This window comes from Drosophila guanche, unplaced genomic scaffold (assembly GCF_900245975.1).
Source record: "Drosophila guanche unplaced genomic scaffold, DGUA_6, whole genome shotgun sequence".
NCBI lineage: Eukaryota > Metazoa > Arthropoda > Insecta > Diptera > Drosophilidae > Drosophila > Drosophila guanche.
Window position 1 is genome coordinate 227249 of NW_022995753.1, and position 20008 is coordinate 247256.

Genomic DNA, 20008 nt, shown 5'->3' on the forward strand with positions numbered 1-20008 from the left:
GATAAATCACTTTGATCAAAAACAATTGCAAATACAGGAGCGCCGGAAAACCAAAAATTAATAGTTTTATTTGTAATTATTTAAATTTAATATTATTTATTTATTTTTATAACAATTAACCTGGGTACACTCTGTTCAGCGAAAAATATGTTTTCGGTATTTTTTTACAAATGAGTAGGCATATTCCGGCATACTTGTAAGGATATATTTAATAGTGAGCGGTCACATTGTAGTTAATATCATCAGCAAATTGTGAAATTTTTTAGTTTTTCTAGCTTTTCAAATAAATGGACAGAAATATGGAGGTTGACGAGGAAGAATTCGAAGTGCCCTCCAGCAGCAGCAAGGGCGAAAAGAAGCGTTTCGATGTTAAAAAAGTAAGTTTACAAATGCAGCACACACAGCATTTTCAGGCACTCAATGCGCACACCGCTGCGTATGTGAATCAGTGCGTGTGCTGTGGTGTGTTCAATGGGAATTTATTAACAAACCCTATTTTTGCAATTTTTCTTTTCTTTGCTGCTCCTTTCTGCAATTATCAGTGGAACGCCGTGGCTCTTTGGGCCTGGGGTTAGTAAAATATTTTCAATATAGAGAACGTGAGAGAGAGAGAAAGGCACTCGGACTATCTCTTTGTCTGCCGGTTCCAGCAGTGAAATTCGAAACATAAATGCAACTAAATCAAACATTCGCAGATATCGTTGTCGACAATTGCGCTATTTGCCGCAACCACATTATGGATTTATGCATCGAGTGCCAGGCTAATCAGGCCTCTGCCACTAGCGAGGAGTGCACCGTGGCCTGGGGCGTTTGCAATCACGCCTTCCATTTTCATTGCATCTCGCGTTGGCTGAAGACACGCCAGGTGTGCCCCCTGGACAATCGCGAGTGGGATTTTCAGAAGTACGGTCACTAGACTGAACCATATGAAGCGTCTCCTTCCCAACAAAACACAACACCACACCACATCGTTCTCCTCCAAGAAACGGCTTGCAGCATGCACCCATATTCCTTGGGCCAGCCCCGGGATATTTGAGGACAGACACACCTCACAACCTCCAGGATCAGATTAACATGAACAGCAGTACGGCGCCAATGGATTCAGTAAACTCTTAGATGTAAGGAACTCAACTTTTTACACAAATAAAGAAGAAAGTCCTGAATATACGTAAATTCCTTTTGTTTGGTTGAATCTTGGGAATGGAAATATATCCAATGGTAGGCAGGTTCAAAACACCAAAGAAATTCAAATCATATTTATCAATCAAATAAAAAGACATTAAATAATGATTGTGCGTGAATTTCTTTGTTTCTTGATGTCACATGAATGGATGGGTGGATGGATGGATAGTCCTGGGTGTTGTAGTGGGGAAACGGATAAGCACCGACAGAGTAAAAGTAAAAAGTAAACAGAGCAACATGCAATTTTGTAAAAACTAAATGTTCTCTTTAGTTTATTATGAATGTTGGTGGCTGGCTTGGTTTCGCCACTCTTGCTTGAATTGTTTGTGGCTTACAAAATAATACACAGTAGTTACACATACATATATGAATAAGGTGTATAATATAATAGATATATGCATATCAAATATGATTAATGTATAGATAATATAATTATATGTAATATGCTACAGTTCAACTTATTCGTAAAGAGAAAAAAAGATTAGATTATTGTTTTAAAAAAATCATAGTCATACCCATTGCGTGTATGCATGTATGCGCGGATGTATATTGTATGTACGTTATTCGTATCGTATAAAATTAATATAAAACAAAACTGAATTCGGGCAAGCCAAATTACATTTTGTGGTTTTGCATATGCGTGTGTGTGTGTGTGTGTGGTGGGGCGGGGAAAGGTGTTAAATGGAAGGTGTAGTGTTCCTGCTGCGGTTCCACAATCAAATCAACTCTTAACTGAACTAAACTGAAAAGTGGGAAACACAACACAAAAGACACTAAGAAATTGTTGATAAATGTAAGGCAGGGGAGGCCATCCATCCATCCATCCATCCATATATCAATGGTCAACAAAAAAATATGATTACAAAAAGTGATTATGCGGGTAACATGGTTCAAATAATAGGAGTGAGGGGGCTTGGCCTTCCAGTTGCCAGTGGAACGAACTATTATTTGCCCACTTTTTCTCGCTTCGATTTTCCAGAGTTTTATTTTGTATTTTTTGCATTATTATTTCGGAAAGGTAATTTCTCGGTTCTTGTCTTGTTCGGTTCGATTTTGATACTTTTTTATATATATTTTTAAATCTGTTATTTATATACATTTTAATTTGTTGATTTGTTTTCGTTTTTGCTTGTTTTGTTTTTTGTGTGTGAAATTCTGGTACGCTAAGTTCTCGCTTTATGTATATTTAATTATCGCGTCTAGTAAGTATAATGTATTGTATATATAAATTATTCAATTCAGTTTTTTTGTTTGTTTAATATTGCTATTTGCTGTTTCAGTGGCTGATGCTGCGCTATTGTTGCTGTTATTGTTGGATTGGCTTTTGTGGGACTCTCTCTAACAACTACACATGGAGATGTACAATACATACACACACGTAACGTAACGTAACGTACTATTTATGTATGTATGTATTTTTGCAATGCTTTTACATATATCTTGAATATATATATATCTGTTATATATACATACGCTATTGTATATATAATTTTTCATAAATTTAACGTTAGTTGTAAGGCGTATGTACCGCTGCTAATTGCGTTGTGTCGTGTGTGCATTGCATTTAGAATATTGTTTTGTTTTCTGGTTTGTATGTTTTTGCGGCTGGCTTCCTGCGTCACATCCTCCCTCCTCCTTTTTCTTGTCCCCTTTGTATTTGTAAAATGTTACCCGTAGAGCGAGAAGCTCCTCTGATTTCTGCTGCTTGCTGCTCCACTGCTGAGGTTGAGGTTGAGCAAGTCTCCTGTCACCTTTGCCCCGCGACATCCACTGGCTCAACTGTACATGATTTGTATGCGATTCAGTTCGATTCTCAATTTTTTAACGATTAAATTGTTGCCGTTGCTGCTGCTGTTGCTCCTTTTACAGTTGGGGCTGATGATGGAGCTGCTGCTGCTGCCGACACTGTTGCTGTTGTAGTTGTTGTTGTTGCTGTCGTTATTCTGCTGCTGCATGATTTTTTCGGCATCTTTTCTCCTACTTTTATGCTTTAAACTTTCATCTGCAAAGGCAAAAGGAAAAAAGAAAAGCACAGACACACGCACAACACACAACACAAACGCATGCACGGGCACGCACACGTAACCAAACAGGGCAACACGGGGGAAGGGGGATCCACGGGTTTGAGGAAGACACAGAGAGGGAGAGAGAGATAGATAGAGAGAGAGTGGGAGAGATAAAGAGAGAACGAGAAATAGAAGAAAGCAAAAAAAAGTAAGTTATAATCAAATATTTCCACTTGATTTTCGTTTGTACTTCTTATTTTCTTTTTCGTCTCTGTGTGTCTCTAAAATCGAAATTTTTTGCAATTTCTCGAGTTCTTTTGTTCAATTGATTCTCGTTTGCATCCAGGACAGGCACCAGGCACCTGGCACAGAGCGCCGCAACCAGAACCTGGCACCAGGACCAGAACTAATGCAACGGGGCATGGGTTGGTCCTATACAAAAAATGAGGTTAGAACTGAATATGAGATGCTAATGCGGTGGGGCGGGGCGTGGGGTAAAAATGCATGGACACCAGGGTGGGTTACTTTGAAGTAATGGATAACGGGTTATGGATCTCCGCTAAGGCTAATAATGGCTAAAACTGATGTGCGACTGTTTGGGGGATTGGGAATCGGTTTTAATGGTTAACGGCAGATCAGCAGCAGAGGCAACGACGACGCAAGCAGCGCATACACAAATTCTCATTACTCCTCCTCCTCCTTCTTCTCTTTATCTTCATTCTTCTCCTTTTCTGGCCGTGCCTTCGGTTGTGGGCAATGTCAGCGGACCTTAGTCAAGTTACTTGGAGATCAGTCGTTCGTTATTGCTGGATATGGTGGTTATGATGTGGATTCTGGTGCTGCTGGCTTTGATGATGATGATGGTTGTGCACAGGCGGCGAGCAGGAGGCGGACGTTGATGTGGCCACACTGGTCTTCGCCTGCTGCTGCTGATGATTTGGCGGCAGCAGCGTTGCCGGCGGCTGCGTCGGTTGCTGGAGACTGGCAAAGCTAGTGGGGGGCAGCAGGGCGCAGGTGCCGAAAGTGTGCTTGGGAATGGTCAACGATTGTGGCAGGAATCCAAGAACTGCTCCTCCTCCCCCACTTCCGCCGCTGCTGCTGCTCACAATAGCCTGCCCCTGGCCGGGGCTGGAAGTCATCTGCTTCGTGGCCCCGTACTTGCCAAGCATCGCCGAGCCACCACTCTGATAGTAATTGATGTACGATGCTGCCTCCTCGCCGGGCGCAGATCCTGTTCCGCCACGTCGCTTGCTACTGGGGAAGTAGTGGGTGCTGGTGGTGGAGGTGCAGGCCGAATAGAAGGGGCCGCTGGTCGAGGAAGTTGGCGACTGTGGTGTCTGTGCTGGTGCCACCAGCGTGGTCGAGTCCATGCCCTCCGTTTGCACATTGCCCGCACCAGAGGACGCGGAGAAAGATGGCCCATCGTCGCTGCTGTTGCCACTAGTCGTCGTTTGGGAGGAGGTATTGACCGTCATGCTGCTGCCGCTGCTGGCGTACGAGGCATTCAACGAATCGTCACTTGCACTCACTCCGCCGCCGCTGCTGCTGTGCAGGTCATCCACTCCGCTGGCTTCTGCTCTAGCTCCTGCTGCTCCCTCGCCCGTTGGTGGAATGTCAATGGTGTGCGACTCGTTGCCGAAAATTAAGCGAAGTCGCTTCTTCTGCGGCGTCACGTAGACGGTGCTGCTGCACGAGCTGGGATCCGGTGATCGCCGCTGGCTGCTGCAGCCTCGCTGCTTCTTCCTCTGCTTCTTTGAGAGCGGCTCGTAGTGACTGGTACTGGGTGGTGCTGCCACGAGCGGTGCAGCCTGCTGTTGCTGCACTTCAACCTGTTCGGGCTGCTGATCTTCAGCATCAGCTTCAGCTTCAGCGTCAGCGTCCTCCTCCTCTTCATCGTCATCGTCATCGTCCTCATCGTCGTCGTCATCATCATCGTTCCCATGCTCCGAAATGCCTTCCATGCGTAGAATCTCATACTCAACGCCAATCCCCTCTGATCCGGTCATATTCGCACTGCCACTCGCTCCTCCCGATCCTGAGCTAGCTCCATTCCCGCCTGCAGTACGACCGCCGCCCATAGCTCCATTGTGCCGGGCCTGATGCCGCTCATCGCTGAAGCTGGTGCCCAGCTCAATGACTTCATCCAGTATGGGAGATCGCTTCATTCGCAGCGTGAGCTTCAGCCGACGCTCGGGTGTCTTCAGTAGGGGCTCCACACTGCTGCTGGACAGGATGTTGGATGCTTTCTCGCTGGCTACACCTACTGCTGCAGTTGCTGCTGCTGTTCCTTCACTTGCTAGTTGATGTCTTTTGCGCTGACTGCTGGCTGCAGGTGTTGGTGGTGCTTTTGCTCCGAATCCCATTCCCGTTGCATCGCAATGGATGTGCTGAGCTGCAACCAGTGCAGCGGCACGACGACTACGCTTCTGCTTAGATGGATTCTCATCCGTTGTAAGATGGGACGAAGCAATCGCTTGGTTAAAGGTGTCCAAAAGATTTTTCTTATAGGCAGGACTGCTGCTGCGACTGCGACGCGTTGCCTTCTGCTGCTGCTGCTGATTCTGCTGCTGGGACTGGTGTAGGGACTGTGCTTCAACTGAGGACGTGGATGTGGGTATGGATGAGGCCTCACTTGGTGCTGGCTTCTTTGATTTAACACTATGTCTACCTCTAAGATTAGAATTAATATTAATTCTACTGCTATCATTACTATTATGATTATTACAATTTGTAATCGTTGTTGTTTTGTTGCTGCTGCTGCTGCTACTTGTGGCTGTGGGTGTTGCTGTCGCTGCTGTTATGTTACTACTATTATGGGCAGTGACTAATCTTCCTAGTCCTCCTGTTGTTGCCGGTGCCGATGATGATGCTGCCGCTGCTGCTGCTGCTGCAGCAGCTCTCCCTGCACTATTCCGAGTCACGCGCTTCTCCTGCTGTTGCTGCTGCTGCTCACCGTCCATAGCAAACACTTTTGTGGGCTGCTGATGCTCATCGACTCCGCGCGCTTTCACCCGCTGACGCTCACCGCGCTGATGATCGGTATCGCTGCTCTCGCTGTCTGTGATATATTTCCCCAGTGATTTATCCTTCTGACCACCACGATTTGTTTGCCGCTCGCTGCGCCGCAGCTGCCTCTGTTGTCGCTGATGCAGCGCCGCAATGGCCATGGCCGGCTTGCACCTTGTCACCAGCACCACAGCGGACTTGGCCGACATTGGTATTGTCAGTGGCAATGGTAGGGGCATCGACGGTCCACTGGCTGCCACCACCTCATCCGTGGAGGCTGTAGAGATGCTGCTGCTAGTGCTGTTAACACGAATGGACTTGCGCAGGGTATTTGGTCGACCATTCAATTCCGTACTGGATGTGGAGGAAATGGTTCCACCAGCGGCGCAAGCGCCTTGTCCTACTCCTACTCCAGCGCCAGCTCCTTCTCCAGTGCATGTCACGGGTACCACGCCAGGCTTCTGCATCGCCAGCTGCTGAACAGCGGCCGTGGCCTCGGCCCCGGTGCTGGCATGCTGTCCGTGGTGGTGATGATGCAAAAAGTGCTGGTGATGCTGATGATGATTATGCTGCTGCTGGTAGGCAGCATTGGCCATAATCATTTCTGCATCGTACTTGGTCATACCCTTCTGACGCAGCTCCTTCATGGTCAGGGGCGAAACAACCAAGTTCGGCAGCTTTTTCTCCATCAGGGATACGGCGGCGGCTGCTGCTGCTGCTGTAGATCCCGGTGGCGGCACAGATCCCGTATCTTTGCCCGACCCACGACCGACCGCCGCCTGTGATGGCTGCTGGGATGTGGGCACTGCCATTGGGGCTACTCCATTGCTGGCAATGCTGGCGCTGGTGCTGCTGCTGTCGTTGGTGCCGGTGGAATCGTTCGTGTTGCTGTTGCTATTCGAAGTGCTGTTGGTTGAGTTAGCGCGGCTCTTAATGCGATTGATGCGATTGTCGGTTTCGCGGAGGCGGTAGCCGCCTCCGTTGCCAGCACCGCCACTGGTCAGACCCAGGCCGGAGGTGAGACCCAGCACCAGGCCAGTGGCATCATCCAAATGTCTGTTGTGCTTGCCGGCAAATGCACCCGTTCCACGTCTCTCGCACGTCTCGCACTCGCAGTACCGGTTGCTGTCCCCAAAGAAGTCCTCGCCGTAGAAGCAAGTAATCTCCTCGCCCACCTCAATGTCGCGCAACACCTTCACGCAGGCTGTGTCGCGCCCGGTGGCTAGGAATTTGCAGTTGGCCCGACAATCGTGATTGATATAAGCCGCCGGTCCCAGCCAGAGTTGGGCGCAGTTCTTTCTGCAGCTATACATCACAGAGAAATCATTTTTGCCTGAGTGTAAGAGGGCTGCCTCCTCGGTCTCGGTCAGCTCGGCAATGCAGCCAACCAGGCACTCGATCTTTTCGTTCTTGGACCAGCGCTTCGTTGAACTGATCTTGGCGCCGCGCTGCTCCTCCAGGGAGTACCGGTAGCAAGCCTCAATGGCGAACCCACTGTCCTTGTCAAACACTCGCAAATATCGTACAATCTGCAAAGAGAAAGATTGAAATCAGTTTGTGGGTCAGACATCAGGATGGATGGAATGTGGGCATGGAAGGTCATCTTACGTGGTCATGCAAACGCTTGGTGGCGATTTTGTTCTTGTTTTTCAGTGGTCGCGGTATCCAAGGGCCATCGTAGATGCGCTGTATGGCCACGTCATAGTTCTGACCATGGATGAAATCATCTACGATCGCCTTCAGATGCTGCGTGTCAACCTTGAGGGGGCGGAAGCGTATGTTCATCTTGTGGGTTTGGAAGCCAAGATGTGGATCCAGTATAAGCGATGTTGCCAGATCGTCATTCTCCGAGAGTTCACGCGGCGACATCCCAGTGGATTGTGACAACCGACTGACGGCGCTGCCATTACAGCCATTGAGGGTACTTCCTCCACCGCCACCAGCGCCTGTTCCTGCTCCACCGCCTCCACCGATTCCGTTTGAGGATTGATGCTGCTGGTGTTGGTGGTTGTGTGCCTGCGACTGCTGGTAATGGGGATGATGGGGCTGATGGTGGTTCGTCGTCGTCTGCGTTGCTATCGTCGGTTGCGGCAGCTGATGGTGGATGTTCGCTGTTGTGGGTGGTGCATGGGCGGCATTTTGGCTTTTTTGGGACATTGACGACAAAAGAGCCGCCGCCGCTGCCGTCCCCTCGCTGCTAGCTACTGAAGACGTTGAGCTGGTGGTGGAGGTGGTGCCGCCACTTGTGCTGCTGGCGGTGCTGTTCCCGTTACTGTTGGAGCTGCTGTTTGTAAATCTACTGCCAGTTTCGCCACGACGCGTGTGATTCGAGCCGACGACCATTCTGCAAGAGTCTGGAAAAGGAAAAACAAAAAATAAACACTTTCTCATTAAATATTGCAGCTAGTAGTCGACGACATAATCAATCGTTTCAAATTCGTAATTTCACACCGCCCAACAGCTGTTTTCAGATTCAAATTACCAACTGTTTTTTTCTCTTTTCCTTCCGTGCGGCAACCTTGTGCAGCTGCCCTACTCTACTCTTCATATTCATTTCCACAGAACGAAACGAGATGGCAATAAAATTCCGGGATATTTATCAACGGTATTATGTTCAAATATTATATATACATACATTAAACTATATACACGTCTAGACTAGCATGTCTAACGACAGATAATATGTACATAGATGAACATGCTTTTTATACCCGGTACTCGAAGAGTAAATCGGAGAACCGGACCGTCTGTCCGTCCATCCGTCTTGTTTTTCGGCTAGTTCTCAGATACTATAAGAGCTAAAGCCACCAAATTTTGGCTCCGGACTGCTGTATGCTGTATTTGACAAAACACCGCTAAGGTGCAGAAGTAGTACTGAGTGCCGGGTATAAAAGTTGTGACGCGTAAGAAGCGTCTCACACGTCCCTTCTCGTTAATTGTTGGTTTCTTTTACCTTCACCACTAAAAGTGAATCCATTACAAGTGTCTCTCTCCACAGAGGAAAAACCGATAGTGTTTAAAATCGCTAAAACGTATGTCGGTATGTACGTATCGGCTTTGAAATTTAGCCACAGGGATGGAGTTGCATGGAAACAGCTGATTTATGGTTCAGCAATTGAAATTATTTACAAATCAAATGTGGTTTAGATATTTTTTACGGCTTCGTTTGAATCGGCAGGGTTATAGGGGGAGAGAAAGAGAGAGTGCACGGTGTATGTACATATGTAGTTTTAGGTGTTACATGGGGTCGACGACAGACGGCGCTCTCTTGTTACCGTCTCTCTCCCACGCGTCCTCTCCAGACAAACCGCACACGCACAAACACGTGCGAAAAATCAATTGACTTGGGAAGCATCTGTGCAACAAAAAGCCGTGGCGACCAGCCAGACAAAATAAGTACATATATTCTAAAATTTAACAAATCCGTTTTTTTTTTTAATATATAATTACAGAACCGACACAAAAGCGTAAACCATTATTGCAACTAATTTGATTATCGATATGCATGTGCGACTATTTGGTATTTACAATTAAAAATAATTGTATGTTAGAAGCTGTGTTACGATAATAAAGCTGTATCAGTTGGTGGCTGCTCGTTTATGCCCATTTTCTTAGAAATTACTTGGGACGGAAAAATAGGAATCAAATTTGTTGCTTGAGCAAGGGCTCGATTGCAAATTGCGGTTCTCCAGCTGTTTTACACAAACATATGCACAAGCATGTATGTGGTGTATGTATTGTTCGTTCCTGTTGTGTTTGCGATTTGCGAGCAAGCAAGAGCGAAAAGAGAGCAGCATATGCGCAGTGAGAATAGGTGAGTGTGAAAAAAGGGTTGCCAAACAGCAGATATTTGTTTGTGACAGCTTTATTTGGCTTTGATCTTCACTTGTTATGCTCATATCCACTACACTTTAAGTTAAGGCAGTAATACCATCTATAATTTATGCCATACAGTGTGAGCGAGAAACGATAGATTAATACTTTGCAATAATTAGTTGGTGCTGGGAATTATCAATTGAGGGTGCCGGAAAATAGGGACTCATAGCACTTAGGAGACGGGCAGTAGAACAAATTAATATAGCGCGCTATCTCATTCTGTCTGTGCCTTTCAATACATTTAGACTGATCTTGATGTTTAGTATAATACGACGATTAGTGGAGTGATAATTGCAATAATTGCTCTGCTAACAAACTGTGAGCAACATCGATACTTTAGCTGGATTGGCACTGCTCAAAAGCCACGAGAGCTTGTCGAGAGAAACATTTATAAATGCCTTGATAACCCTAGGCGAACATTTGCAGAGCTTGCTTGTTACATGGGAACGAAAAATGGCGGCGCCTATTACACAGGAACGAAATACACACGTATAATCGCACACACTACAAACAAGCAAACATATACATACAAAATGTTTATAATTCTTTTCTCTTGATTTTTCGGTTTTTGTAAACATTACCTTAAATGAATTATTCACAAAGGCGCTACTGGCTGATGCTTCGCTTCTCTCCTCTCTTTGTCTTCGGGGCCGTGCCTGATGCTTTGTCTGCCGTTCTGCTGCTACCTTCCAATGTGTTTTTTTTTTTTTTTGTTGCGTCGTCGGCAGAGACATGCACACACACTTGGACAGAGCACGTACAGGCTTGTTTTCGGTTGTTGCTGGATTTTCGTCTGGGTTTGCATCCGAAAAATATCACAGTGGGCTGGAATAGAAGCCGTTGGTAGGGTCTCTGGCCCTTACGAATACGATGGAGCCTTCGGCGTCGCTGTTGGTGGCTGCTCTGCTATGCCAAATCATTTTCACGTCTTTAAGCCCGAAAACATTCAATCGCCGCCGTCCATACCTCTATCGCTCGCTCCCACCCACTCCCACTTCCACTTCCAGCCGCTCGATCAATCTTTCCTTCCGCTTCGCCAGCCAGTTCTGCTCCCCCTCCTCCAATGCGATTGGAGACAGGCTCCGACTCACTGCTAGAAGCTGCAGCCACCACACTTATGTGTACGCGACGCATACACACGCACATACATATGCAGATACATATATTCCTTCGCAACGACGACGTCGACGAGCGTGCGTATGTATGTATGCCTTTTTTCTACCACTCTGCTTTTGCCTCATTAACTTTTATTTCTTGTAACGCGTTCACCGATATCGAAGTATCATTTTCGTAGCGCGCAGGTGAACATGGTCCGTTCCAGGAGATGCATTTAGTTAATTCAATTTACAAAATGGGTTCGGTCTCTGACGGAGATTCTTTTCCGCGTTATAATTTTCCGATACCGTATTTTTTTTCGACACCCAAGATAGGGCCAGTGTGACCTCGGATTTATCGAAAAAAAGAAACGTCCTGACCCTCAGAAATATACCGAAATACTCCCAAAATAATAGTTTTGCCGCTGAGAATCCTAACTGCTGGTAATATTATTTTTTTTTTAATTCAATCGCTACAGCGAAATTGGTTGGTCGCAGACGATAAGTCCGCATTGACCAGGTACAAATGCTACTAAAAATTTGGAACTCAGAAAAGAGTTGTTTGCTGAATGAACACTGGTAATATTATATAGAACATCAAATTCAAGGAAATGTTTTAAGATTTTCGGTATATTTACGGCTTAGTTCGGTATATTTCTGAGGGTCAAACGAAATTCTTTATCAATAAGTTGCTTCACAATTTGTAAACTTTACAAACAACAAATTTATCTTTTCACAAAACTTGTGTTGCATATTAAACTTAAACAGTACGTAACGGTGAGTGTTTAACCAATTAAAGGGAGATGCACAGGGAGAAATAAGCGCGCACACACAGGCGTATTCGTATATGAATGTTTTTGTATTTCTACTGAAATACTCATCATCATTCCATTGACGCGTGCCTGCATATGTATGTGTGTTTGCGTGTGCGCGTTTTTCTAGAAATTGTGTCTTGCGTTTTCCCCTATTTTTATAAATCTCATATTTCTTTTCCAGAAAAAACCAAACTCAAAATGCCGAGTATTAAACTGCAGTCTTCGGATGAGGAAATTTTCGACACCGACATCCAAATCGCGAAGTGCTCAGGCACTATCAAGACAATGCTGGAGGACTGCGGAATGGAAGATGATGAAAATGCCATTGTTCCACTGCCAAATGTGAATTCCACAATTTTGCGCAAGGTACTGACGTGGGCCCACTACCATAAGGACGATCCCCAGCCGACTGAAGATGACGAGAGCAAGGAGAAGCGCACCGACGACATAATCTCGTGGGACGCCGACTTCCTTAAGGTCGACCAGGGCACACTTTTCGAGTTGATATTGGCCGCAAACTACCTGGATATCAAGGGCTTGCTCGAACTGACCTGCAAGACCGTCGCAAACATGATCAAGGGCAAAACTCCAGAGGAGATCCGTAAGACTTTCAACATCAAAAAGGATTTCACTCCCGCCGAGGAAGAGCAGGTGCGCAAGGAGAACGAGTGGTGCGAGGAGAAGTGAGAAGAGAGATACCAGGGAAGCGGCGTCCCATCAAGCCGCCCTCAGCTTGCCGGATGATGACAAATAAATTTATTAATTCTAATTAATTCAGTTATTACTTTGTCATACACAAAATAAAGTGTGCAAAATTGATGTGGCCTATGCCAAATATAATCAATCAATAAATCAATCAACCATTCAAAAACTCATCCGTTTTGTGTTTCATATTAGATAGCAGATCGAATCAAAATTTATAGCCAGCAACAAGGAATTCATTTTGAGCGGCAATCTCCCACCTCCTACTGCGGGGCATCTGCCAGCTGTGTCTCCCTCTGACGGAGGAGAGTGAGCTAAAACAGATGTAGCAAATAATGAAAAATGTAAGTGTAAAATGTATGCATTTTCTGACTGAGTTCCGCTATAAAAGTGGTGACGCTGTTGTATCCGAGTTTTCAACCTTATTCCGAATTTGGTTGGTGAACATAATAACACAAATTAATTCTTTCGGAATTCTGTGACTCCGTTGAAATTTGTTTTCTGCTGCGATTACAGCAGCGAAATTCGTTTTGTAATATAACTGCTCTACTTTTGTAATCATGGGACTGTACATGGGTACATGCGAGACACAGCAAGCTGTTTCTAAACTTTCATTTCAAGACATTTTTCCCAAATAAATATAAACATTTATAAAGGAAAATGTGCTCGGATGCAGAGGATGAACAACCCGGCCCGTCACCAAGGGCGGCACATGAAATTCCGGCACTAGCCACGATGAAGTTGCCCAAGCATGCACCCGGCGCCCCAGCAGCTGCGACTCCTGTCCGAATAAAGGTACCAGAAGCAGCAAACCGCCAGAAACGTCGTTTATTCCGACGAAAGAAGGTGGAAATTGGCGCAAGTCAAAAAAGGGGAACACCCATTAATGAAGTTGGACGCGAGACCCCAATTCCACAACATGTAAAAGTGAAGTCATCGCGAATTCTCTATACAACCGACGAGGAGGTGCGCGAAGCTCTCGTGGAGTTTGGAATTTTCATCATTTTCCTTTTTCTCACATCTCTGGGTGAGTTTGGACTTGAACCGAAATGCAATTTCCGAATTGGTTCGCACACTCGCTAATGCTGCGAGCTGCATCTAAAGCCGTTACTTTTCGTGCAGTTACGTTGTCCGTGCGTCACTCTCACATGTTCTACTTTAACGATACGATTAAGAAATTATTTGTTACACGCAACCTAACGGTGGTGCCATCCGTGACAGTATCCTTTGAGAAAATGCTCACCGTGCCAGATTGGTGGGACTACTTGATATACAACTTTGTGAACACTTTACACGGAGATATGACCGATAACCTAAAATACGAATCGGAGAGCAAAGCTAAAAGAGAATCGAAGTCAGGGAAGTCCAGGGAGAAGGAATACTCTGGGAGGAAAAGAGAGCCCGCTGCCCGAGCTGCTCCCCCGTGGGCTGTGAACAGCTCTTATTTTACCACCCTGCAGGGTCGAATGTTTCTGCAGGAGAATCTGTTGCTGGGCCCACCACGACTGCGGCAGATACGCGTCAGCAAGGACACTTGCCACGTGGACACTGGCTTTACGCAGAACTTCAACATTTGCTATCCCGCGTATTCCGTGGAGGCCGAAGAGAACAGCGAGTGGCACAAGGAGTCGCGATATCACACGATGGGAGATTTAGGCGCCACTCCAATTATGACTTTATTGGCCTACTATCGCTCGGGCGGGTATACTGTGGATCTGACCTACGATAAGCAGGAGAATTTGCAGATCATAAATAAACTGAAGACTATCAACTGGTTGGATCGCGGCTCGCGGCTCTGCTTGCTGGAGTTCAATCTGTTTAGCGACAACAAAGACATTTTTCAGAGCGTCAAGTATGGAGGGGGTTACTCCTTCCCGATAAAGTTTAAAGTTTCCTTTTTTCCGCACAGATTAATTGCTGAAATTCCGCCCACGGGTGGTGTCATACCGCAGGCGCATCTGCAGACAGTCAAAGAATATTCATTCTTCACGGACCTCAGTCTATCCATGACCGTGGTCTACATATTCTGGTACATAATGGTGTTCTACTACACCATCTATGAGATCAACGAAATGTACAAATCGGGCTTTAAAAAGTACTACAAATCCTTACTAAACATTCTCGACAATGTTGTGCTGGTGGTAATTGCATTTTAAGTTGTTTCTGCCATTCGATTTGATTTATCATTCCTGCAGCTAAGTTACATCGCTTTGGTGTACAACATTTGGCACACATTTCGAATGAAATCAATTTTATCCAAGGCACGCGCTGAAGAGAGTTATCAGAGCATCGACTATCTGTGCTTATCGAACTTGGTCTATGTGGACATGATGGCTGTGCTGGCATTTCTCGTTTGGATTAAAATATTCAAATTTATTAGCTTCAACAAGACACTCATTCAGTTTACAACGACACTGAGAAGGGTAAGTGAGATTATTCCCAATTTATTTACAACTTTGATTTGTTTCCTCTGCTCCTTTTAGTGCTCCAAAGATTTAATTGGTTTCAGCATTTTGTTTGGCATTGTTTTCTTGGCCTATGCCCAGTTGGGTCTGCTGCTCTTCGGCGCTGAGCATCCCGATTTTCATAATTTTGTTACCGCTGTCCTGACCATGATTCGCATGATACTCGGTGACTTTCAGTATAATCTCATTCAGCAATCCAATCGAGTGCTCGGCCCCATCTACTTTCTCACCTACATTGTGCTCGTCTTCTTCATTCTGTTGGTGAGTTTCAGATATTCATTTCCATTTCATTCGGTTTAATTGTTTGTCTTTTGTTTCTTTGTTGCCACAAAGAACATGTTCTTGGCCATCATTATGCAAACTTATAATGCGGTGAAGAATGAAATCACCCAAGGACGCAGCCAATTGGCCTCGTATGTCTATAAGAAACTGTCCGCTGCCTTCTACTGGGTAACCCACTGTGGACGCAAACGTCGTCTTCTGCCGCCACCTCGACCGAAAAGCGTTCACAAAGTTGCTGACGCCGTTGAGTTGACGGACCCCAAAGTGCTAAGGAAGAACATGACCAAAGAGGAGTACGCCCACTAGCAACCACTTGTTGAGTAAATAATATCTTTAGCTGGAAATCTATTTCAGGGCACGGTACTTCGAAGAGATTCCACACGATGTTAACAACAGGCAATTGTATCGGTGGGCGCCCAAGATTATGGATTGGTTTTGGTGTTACATTTATGACCTTTTCCTCTCCCCTTAGTGTCAACAATCGCGTGAGTTTGATTGAAGAAGTTCTCGAACAGCTGGTGGCCAACGTGGATAACATTCTGCAACGCTTTGAGAGAGAGCGCGGCGCCAGGAAGATCTAAATAACAATTAACAAATGTAGTGCACAGACAATAAAATAAAATAGAACACAGCTTAACTCGGACTCATCTAATTTCAGTGAAACTAGCCAATTTTCAAATACTCGCGCGCTAGGTCATTATCGACCAGGGCTTTGAGCATTTATCGCGCAAGAAGAAAACTAAAAAATATATTCTTGTCAGCCTGAGCTTATTGTAAAGATAATTGAAATCGATCAATATTTGTACTTTTTATTGCCCTTGGTATAAATTAAAGTTTGTTATTAATCAATTACACACAGATACAAATTGACGCGCCTCATCGATATGTCTGCCCAACAGTGTTGCACTGGGGTTAAAAACAAATCAAGCGCTCAATTTAAGCGCTGCTGTTTCAGTTACTTATTTTAATTGTATTCATAACTTAGTGCTAATATTAGCAATTTATAACTAATAGCTTGTAATTTATTAATGGAATACAGCAAAAGTACGCCTCATCGATAAGCAGCTATCGATAGGAGCGTCATGGCGGACCAGGGCCTGCTCGCAAACAAGTTGAACAATAAACGGGCGAGTAAATTGTAAAGTGCTTTTATTTCGAGTGAATTGAGTGAATGCTATGCTATAATAATTGTCAATTATAAATTGAGCATGCATGCAGCTTATTAAATGCACCGCACAGACCCTCATTGGCGACAATTGGATGGAACACTCTCGCACATTTTTAGTCGTCAACGCCAAAGCAACAACCGATGACCATCTGTTCGCATGGCTGCGATATCCGCGCGCGCAACAGGCCAGGGACCGTTGGAAATTTGAAACAACTCTAAAGCACACAGTTAATTAAAAGAATACATTTATTATGAACTCTTTCCAAGTGTCCCGATCCTCGCTGACCGGCTGAACCTCCGCCCAGCGACGGCACAGCATCTGCTGCCAGGGCTGCAACCCTGCCGACCAAGGCCAGGCTTAAATTGAGAATTACTGCGTCGGGAAATGCCTGCGTTGTGATGTTCCTCAGCTTAGTATCAATGCCCCTTATCACCAGTGTGGTGTTCCACTTATCCCAGGCGTCCTATATGATGTAGACGACCATTATGGCAACCGCCAACTTGGCGACACCAAAAAAACACTCGGACAGGGAACGCTTTAAAATTTGCTTTAAAATAATTGTATGTTGTGTTATTTACCTGTTGCAATTGTGTAATTTCACATATTTGATGTATGTATAGTCGCATTGCAATGGAACTTCTCTGCGGTATGCGCCGCCACGCGCTCATCGATGTGCGGCTTGCTGCAGAAGTATGGCTTTATGGCTGACAGATCCAATTGTCGGCGACTTCAGCCACTCATTGAGTGGTCCATGACTTATAGTGGTTCCTGTGGTAAGTGGACATATTTTAAGATCAATTTTTGATCTGTAAATTAATTATGTTGTTTATTTGTTGCCCTTAGCCTTAGCTCTGACCTCACTGCTTGGAAGTCTGCTCGTCTCTGGAAGTTGTTCAACTTTCACCGTATATAAACTGTGGTATGGATGGCACTGAGGGGCCACTAAGCGTGGCTTAATATATAGTACCGATAGGATAGCCCTTGCTTTAAATCTCTCCAATTAAAATCAGTCCATGGCGGAGTGCAGTAAAGTTACTTAATGCCCAAATCCAGCCATAATATGTCAAAAGTTGCATTTGAATGTGCATTTTACAAGCAACTGAGTTGTAAAGGCAAAGTTCTCGATTTACTTTTGCCCCAAACTGGCTTTAATTAGAGCATTTTGGAGACAAACGAATGCCGCCTCATTAGGAGAAACCGAACAGGAACGGCACCAAAAGTAGAAACCGTAACAGAAAGCCAAAAGAAGTAGAGAAAAGTAGAGGCAGTGGCAGAAAGGGCTCAAGTTAGTGCGGAAACACACACTGGACACACACACACACACTGGACACACTGGAAGGAAGTAAGGGCCAGAGAGGGGAGACAGACACTGGAGAACCACAGAAAACGACACTTGAACGAAAATCAAATTAAAAGCTTCAATGGCAACAGACGATGCGATGGCTATGGGAATGGCGATGTCAGGACTTGGTTGCCTCCTTGCCGGTCACCACATGCCAAATGCCATATGCCATATGCCACATGGCACCTGCATACGCACACGCAGAGAGACATACCCACGCACTTTGTATGACTTCATTGAAACAAGTTCATAAAACACTTAACCTGACCAAGCTGACCAAATGTCCCATGGGAATGCCTGACTGAGCCACGACTGGATTGGACTGCCAGTGTTCTGGCTGCTGCCGATGCCACTGCCACTGCCACTGCCTTTGCTACAGCTTCTGGTTGTTGGTCTTGTTGACTTGTTAGCAGCTTATACTTGATGCTGCAATATGCCTGCCCCGTCTGGATCCACACACCACACCATACACCACACCACACACGCCCATCCCGGATGTATCCGCATCAATGAGTGACCGACCAGGCTGGCTGGCCTGGACCATCAACGAAAAGTTTCTGCCTTTGGCTCTCGCCTTGGCCAAAGGATGTAAATGTGCTGGGGCATCATCAAAAGTTACCAGCAAATTGACCTAATCTATGTACATATGTCCATGGAGATGTATGCCTGCAAAGATGTTGCTGCTTGTGTGCACATATCTCGTATGTATGTGGGAGATAGATGAACGTTCAGCATGTGCACATGTGGAATGGTAGCATGGACCATGCTGAAATGCTGAAATGCTGAAATGGAGGCGTTTGTTGGCGCCCGCTGTGTTTCGCCATTAGAAATCGTTTAGGCCGGCGACGACGCTGCAATTTACGGCGGTTAAAGGCAGACAGACATGTGCCTCTAAATATGTGTGTACGAGTATGTACGAGTAGGCCCAGTGCAGATCTATCCATCTGCATCAGATATACATACCTATGCAGTACAGTGCGTTTCATACGTAGAAACTTTTATGTAGCAATTGTTGCCTTCTGCGGTAAAGATAAAATCTAGTTTTAATAATTATCTTTTACTTACAGAAAATCGCAGAATTAGGGCTGATGAAGGGACTGTCTGACATCAACGGACAACCTATGTAGCTACAAAGAAGACATCTATGGAGGGAGTCACAGAGCTAAGACTATAAATACTGGCTTGATTATTACCAAGTTTCACTCTTATGGAAATGCATTTTCTATTTCTATTTTCAATAAAATATATTTAAATCCAAATGTAAGTATTCTTGCACTAAAACTAATCGCAAATAATCCATTTAATTTCTACTCTTTCTTCCTGCTTCCTGCTGCTGTTGTCTGGATGGCACACGCATTAGGTGCCGTGCCTCAATTATCGTGTGATTTTTGCCATGTTGCATTGCATTCATTTAAGTTCCTTAGCTTGCCGCAAGCTGCACCGAACTTTCGCCCAAAAAATGAAGCAAGAGCAAGAGGTGGAGCGAAAGTAGGTAACAAAAAAAGGAGCGGGAAGAAATCGGAGAACAGCATCGTGGAAAAATCATAACTTACCCGAGGCTCATGCATATGCAGCATGCACCGCATGTGTGTTTGGGTGGGTGTGTGTGGGGTCTGGGTATGTGTGTGTGTGTAAAAAATCTGAAAATGATAGAAAAATGATTAATTGCAGTTGGCAGTAGTTCAGCAGTCAGTTACTGCTACTGCTGCAGCTCCAGCTCCAGCTCCTGCAGCCACAGCAAACCTCAGGGCCACACAATGCCAGCGATCCCTGGTTATTCGCTCCTCTGTGTGTGTGAGTGTTTGTGTGTGTGTTAGCATTCATGGCTACCAATGGATGTGTGTGTGTGTGTGTGTGTGCCATTTTGGATACCCTATCCATGCAAAGGAGTCGCGGAACTACAGCTGCTTGAATGCTGCATCAAAGAGTCGCACTTTCAGTTGCTATAACTCCAAGCAACTTGCAAATTGTTAAACTTAAATGATTATATTTATGGTTATATGATTTATCTATATATTTAACTAAGCTTCAGCTAATTTTGAACCAAATTACAGGACTCTACGCGGTTT

General features: G+C 45.3%; 4 protein-coding genes across 6 annotated transcripts; 3 read left to right on the forward strand and 1 right to left on the reverse strand.

Moving 5' to 3' along the window:
- The first annotated feature begins 215 nt into the window (after positions 1–215).
- LOC117588310 (RING-box protein 1A) lies at positions 216–1173 on the forward strand. Of its 2 annotated transcripts, XM_034279500.1 has the most exons (3): positions 219–377; positions 543–570; positions 696–1173. In XM_034279500.1, the coding sequence occupies exons 1-3, from the start codon at positions 288–290 to the stop codon at positions 914–916; spliced, it is 339 nt and encodes a 112-aa protein (XP_034135391.1). In that variant the 5' UTR covers positions 219–287; the 3' UTR covers positions 917–1173. The 2 variants fall into 2 exon arrangements, with proteins under 2 accessions (XP_034135390.1, XP_034135391.1); XM_034279499.1 differs by having other exon boundaries at positions 216–570.
- An 881-nt stretch (positions 1174–2054) lies between these two features.
- LOC117588798 (histone-lysine N-methyltransferase Suv4-20) lies at positions 2055–11508 on the reverse strand. Of its 2 annotated transcripts, XM_034280312.1 has the most exons (4): positions 10652–11507; positions 7803–8548; positions 5914–7723; positions 2055–3184 (listed from the first exon to the last, which is right to left on the reverse strand). In XM_034280312.1, the coding sequence occupies exons 2-4, from the start codon at positions 8535–8537 to the stop codon at positions 2958–2960; spliced, it is 2772 nt and encodes a 923-aa protein (XP_034136203.1). In that variant the 5' UTR covers positions 8538–8548; positions 10652–11507; the 3' UTR covers positions 2055–2957. The 2 variants fall into 2 exon arrangements, with proteins under 2 accessions (XP_034136203.1, XP_034136202.1); XM_034280311.1 differs by lacking the exon at positions 2055–3184 and having other exon boundaries at positions 3939–7723; positions 10652–11508.
- A 355-nt stretch (positions 11509–11863) lies between these two features.
- On the forward strand, positions 11864–12672 carry LOC117588799 (S-phase kinase-associated protein 1). Its single transcript, XM_034280313.1, has 2 exons — positions 11864–11941; positions 12161–12672. Exon 2 carries the CDS (start codon positions 12178–12180, stop codon positions 12664–12666), a length of 489 nt encoding a protein of 162 aa, XP_034136204.1. The 5' UTR covers positions 11864–11941; positions 12161–12177; the 3' UTR covers positions 12667–12672.
- A 669-nt stretch (positions 12673–13341) lies between these two features.
- LOC117588668 (polycystic kidney disease 2-like 2 protein) lies at positions 13342–16009 on the forward strand. The gene is made up of 8 exons (XM_034280111.1): positions 13342–13708; positions 13804–14533; positions 14591–14822; positions 14877–15104; positions 15165–15407; positions 15480–15721; positions 15783–15836; positions 15901–16009. Exons 1-8 carry the CDS (start codon positions 13342–13344, stop codon positions 16007–16009), a joined length of 2205 nt encoding a protein of 734 aa, XP_034136002.1.
- The last annotated feature ends 3999 nt before the right edge of the window (positions 16010–20008 follow it).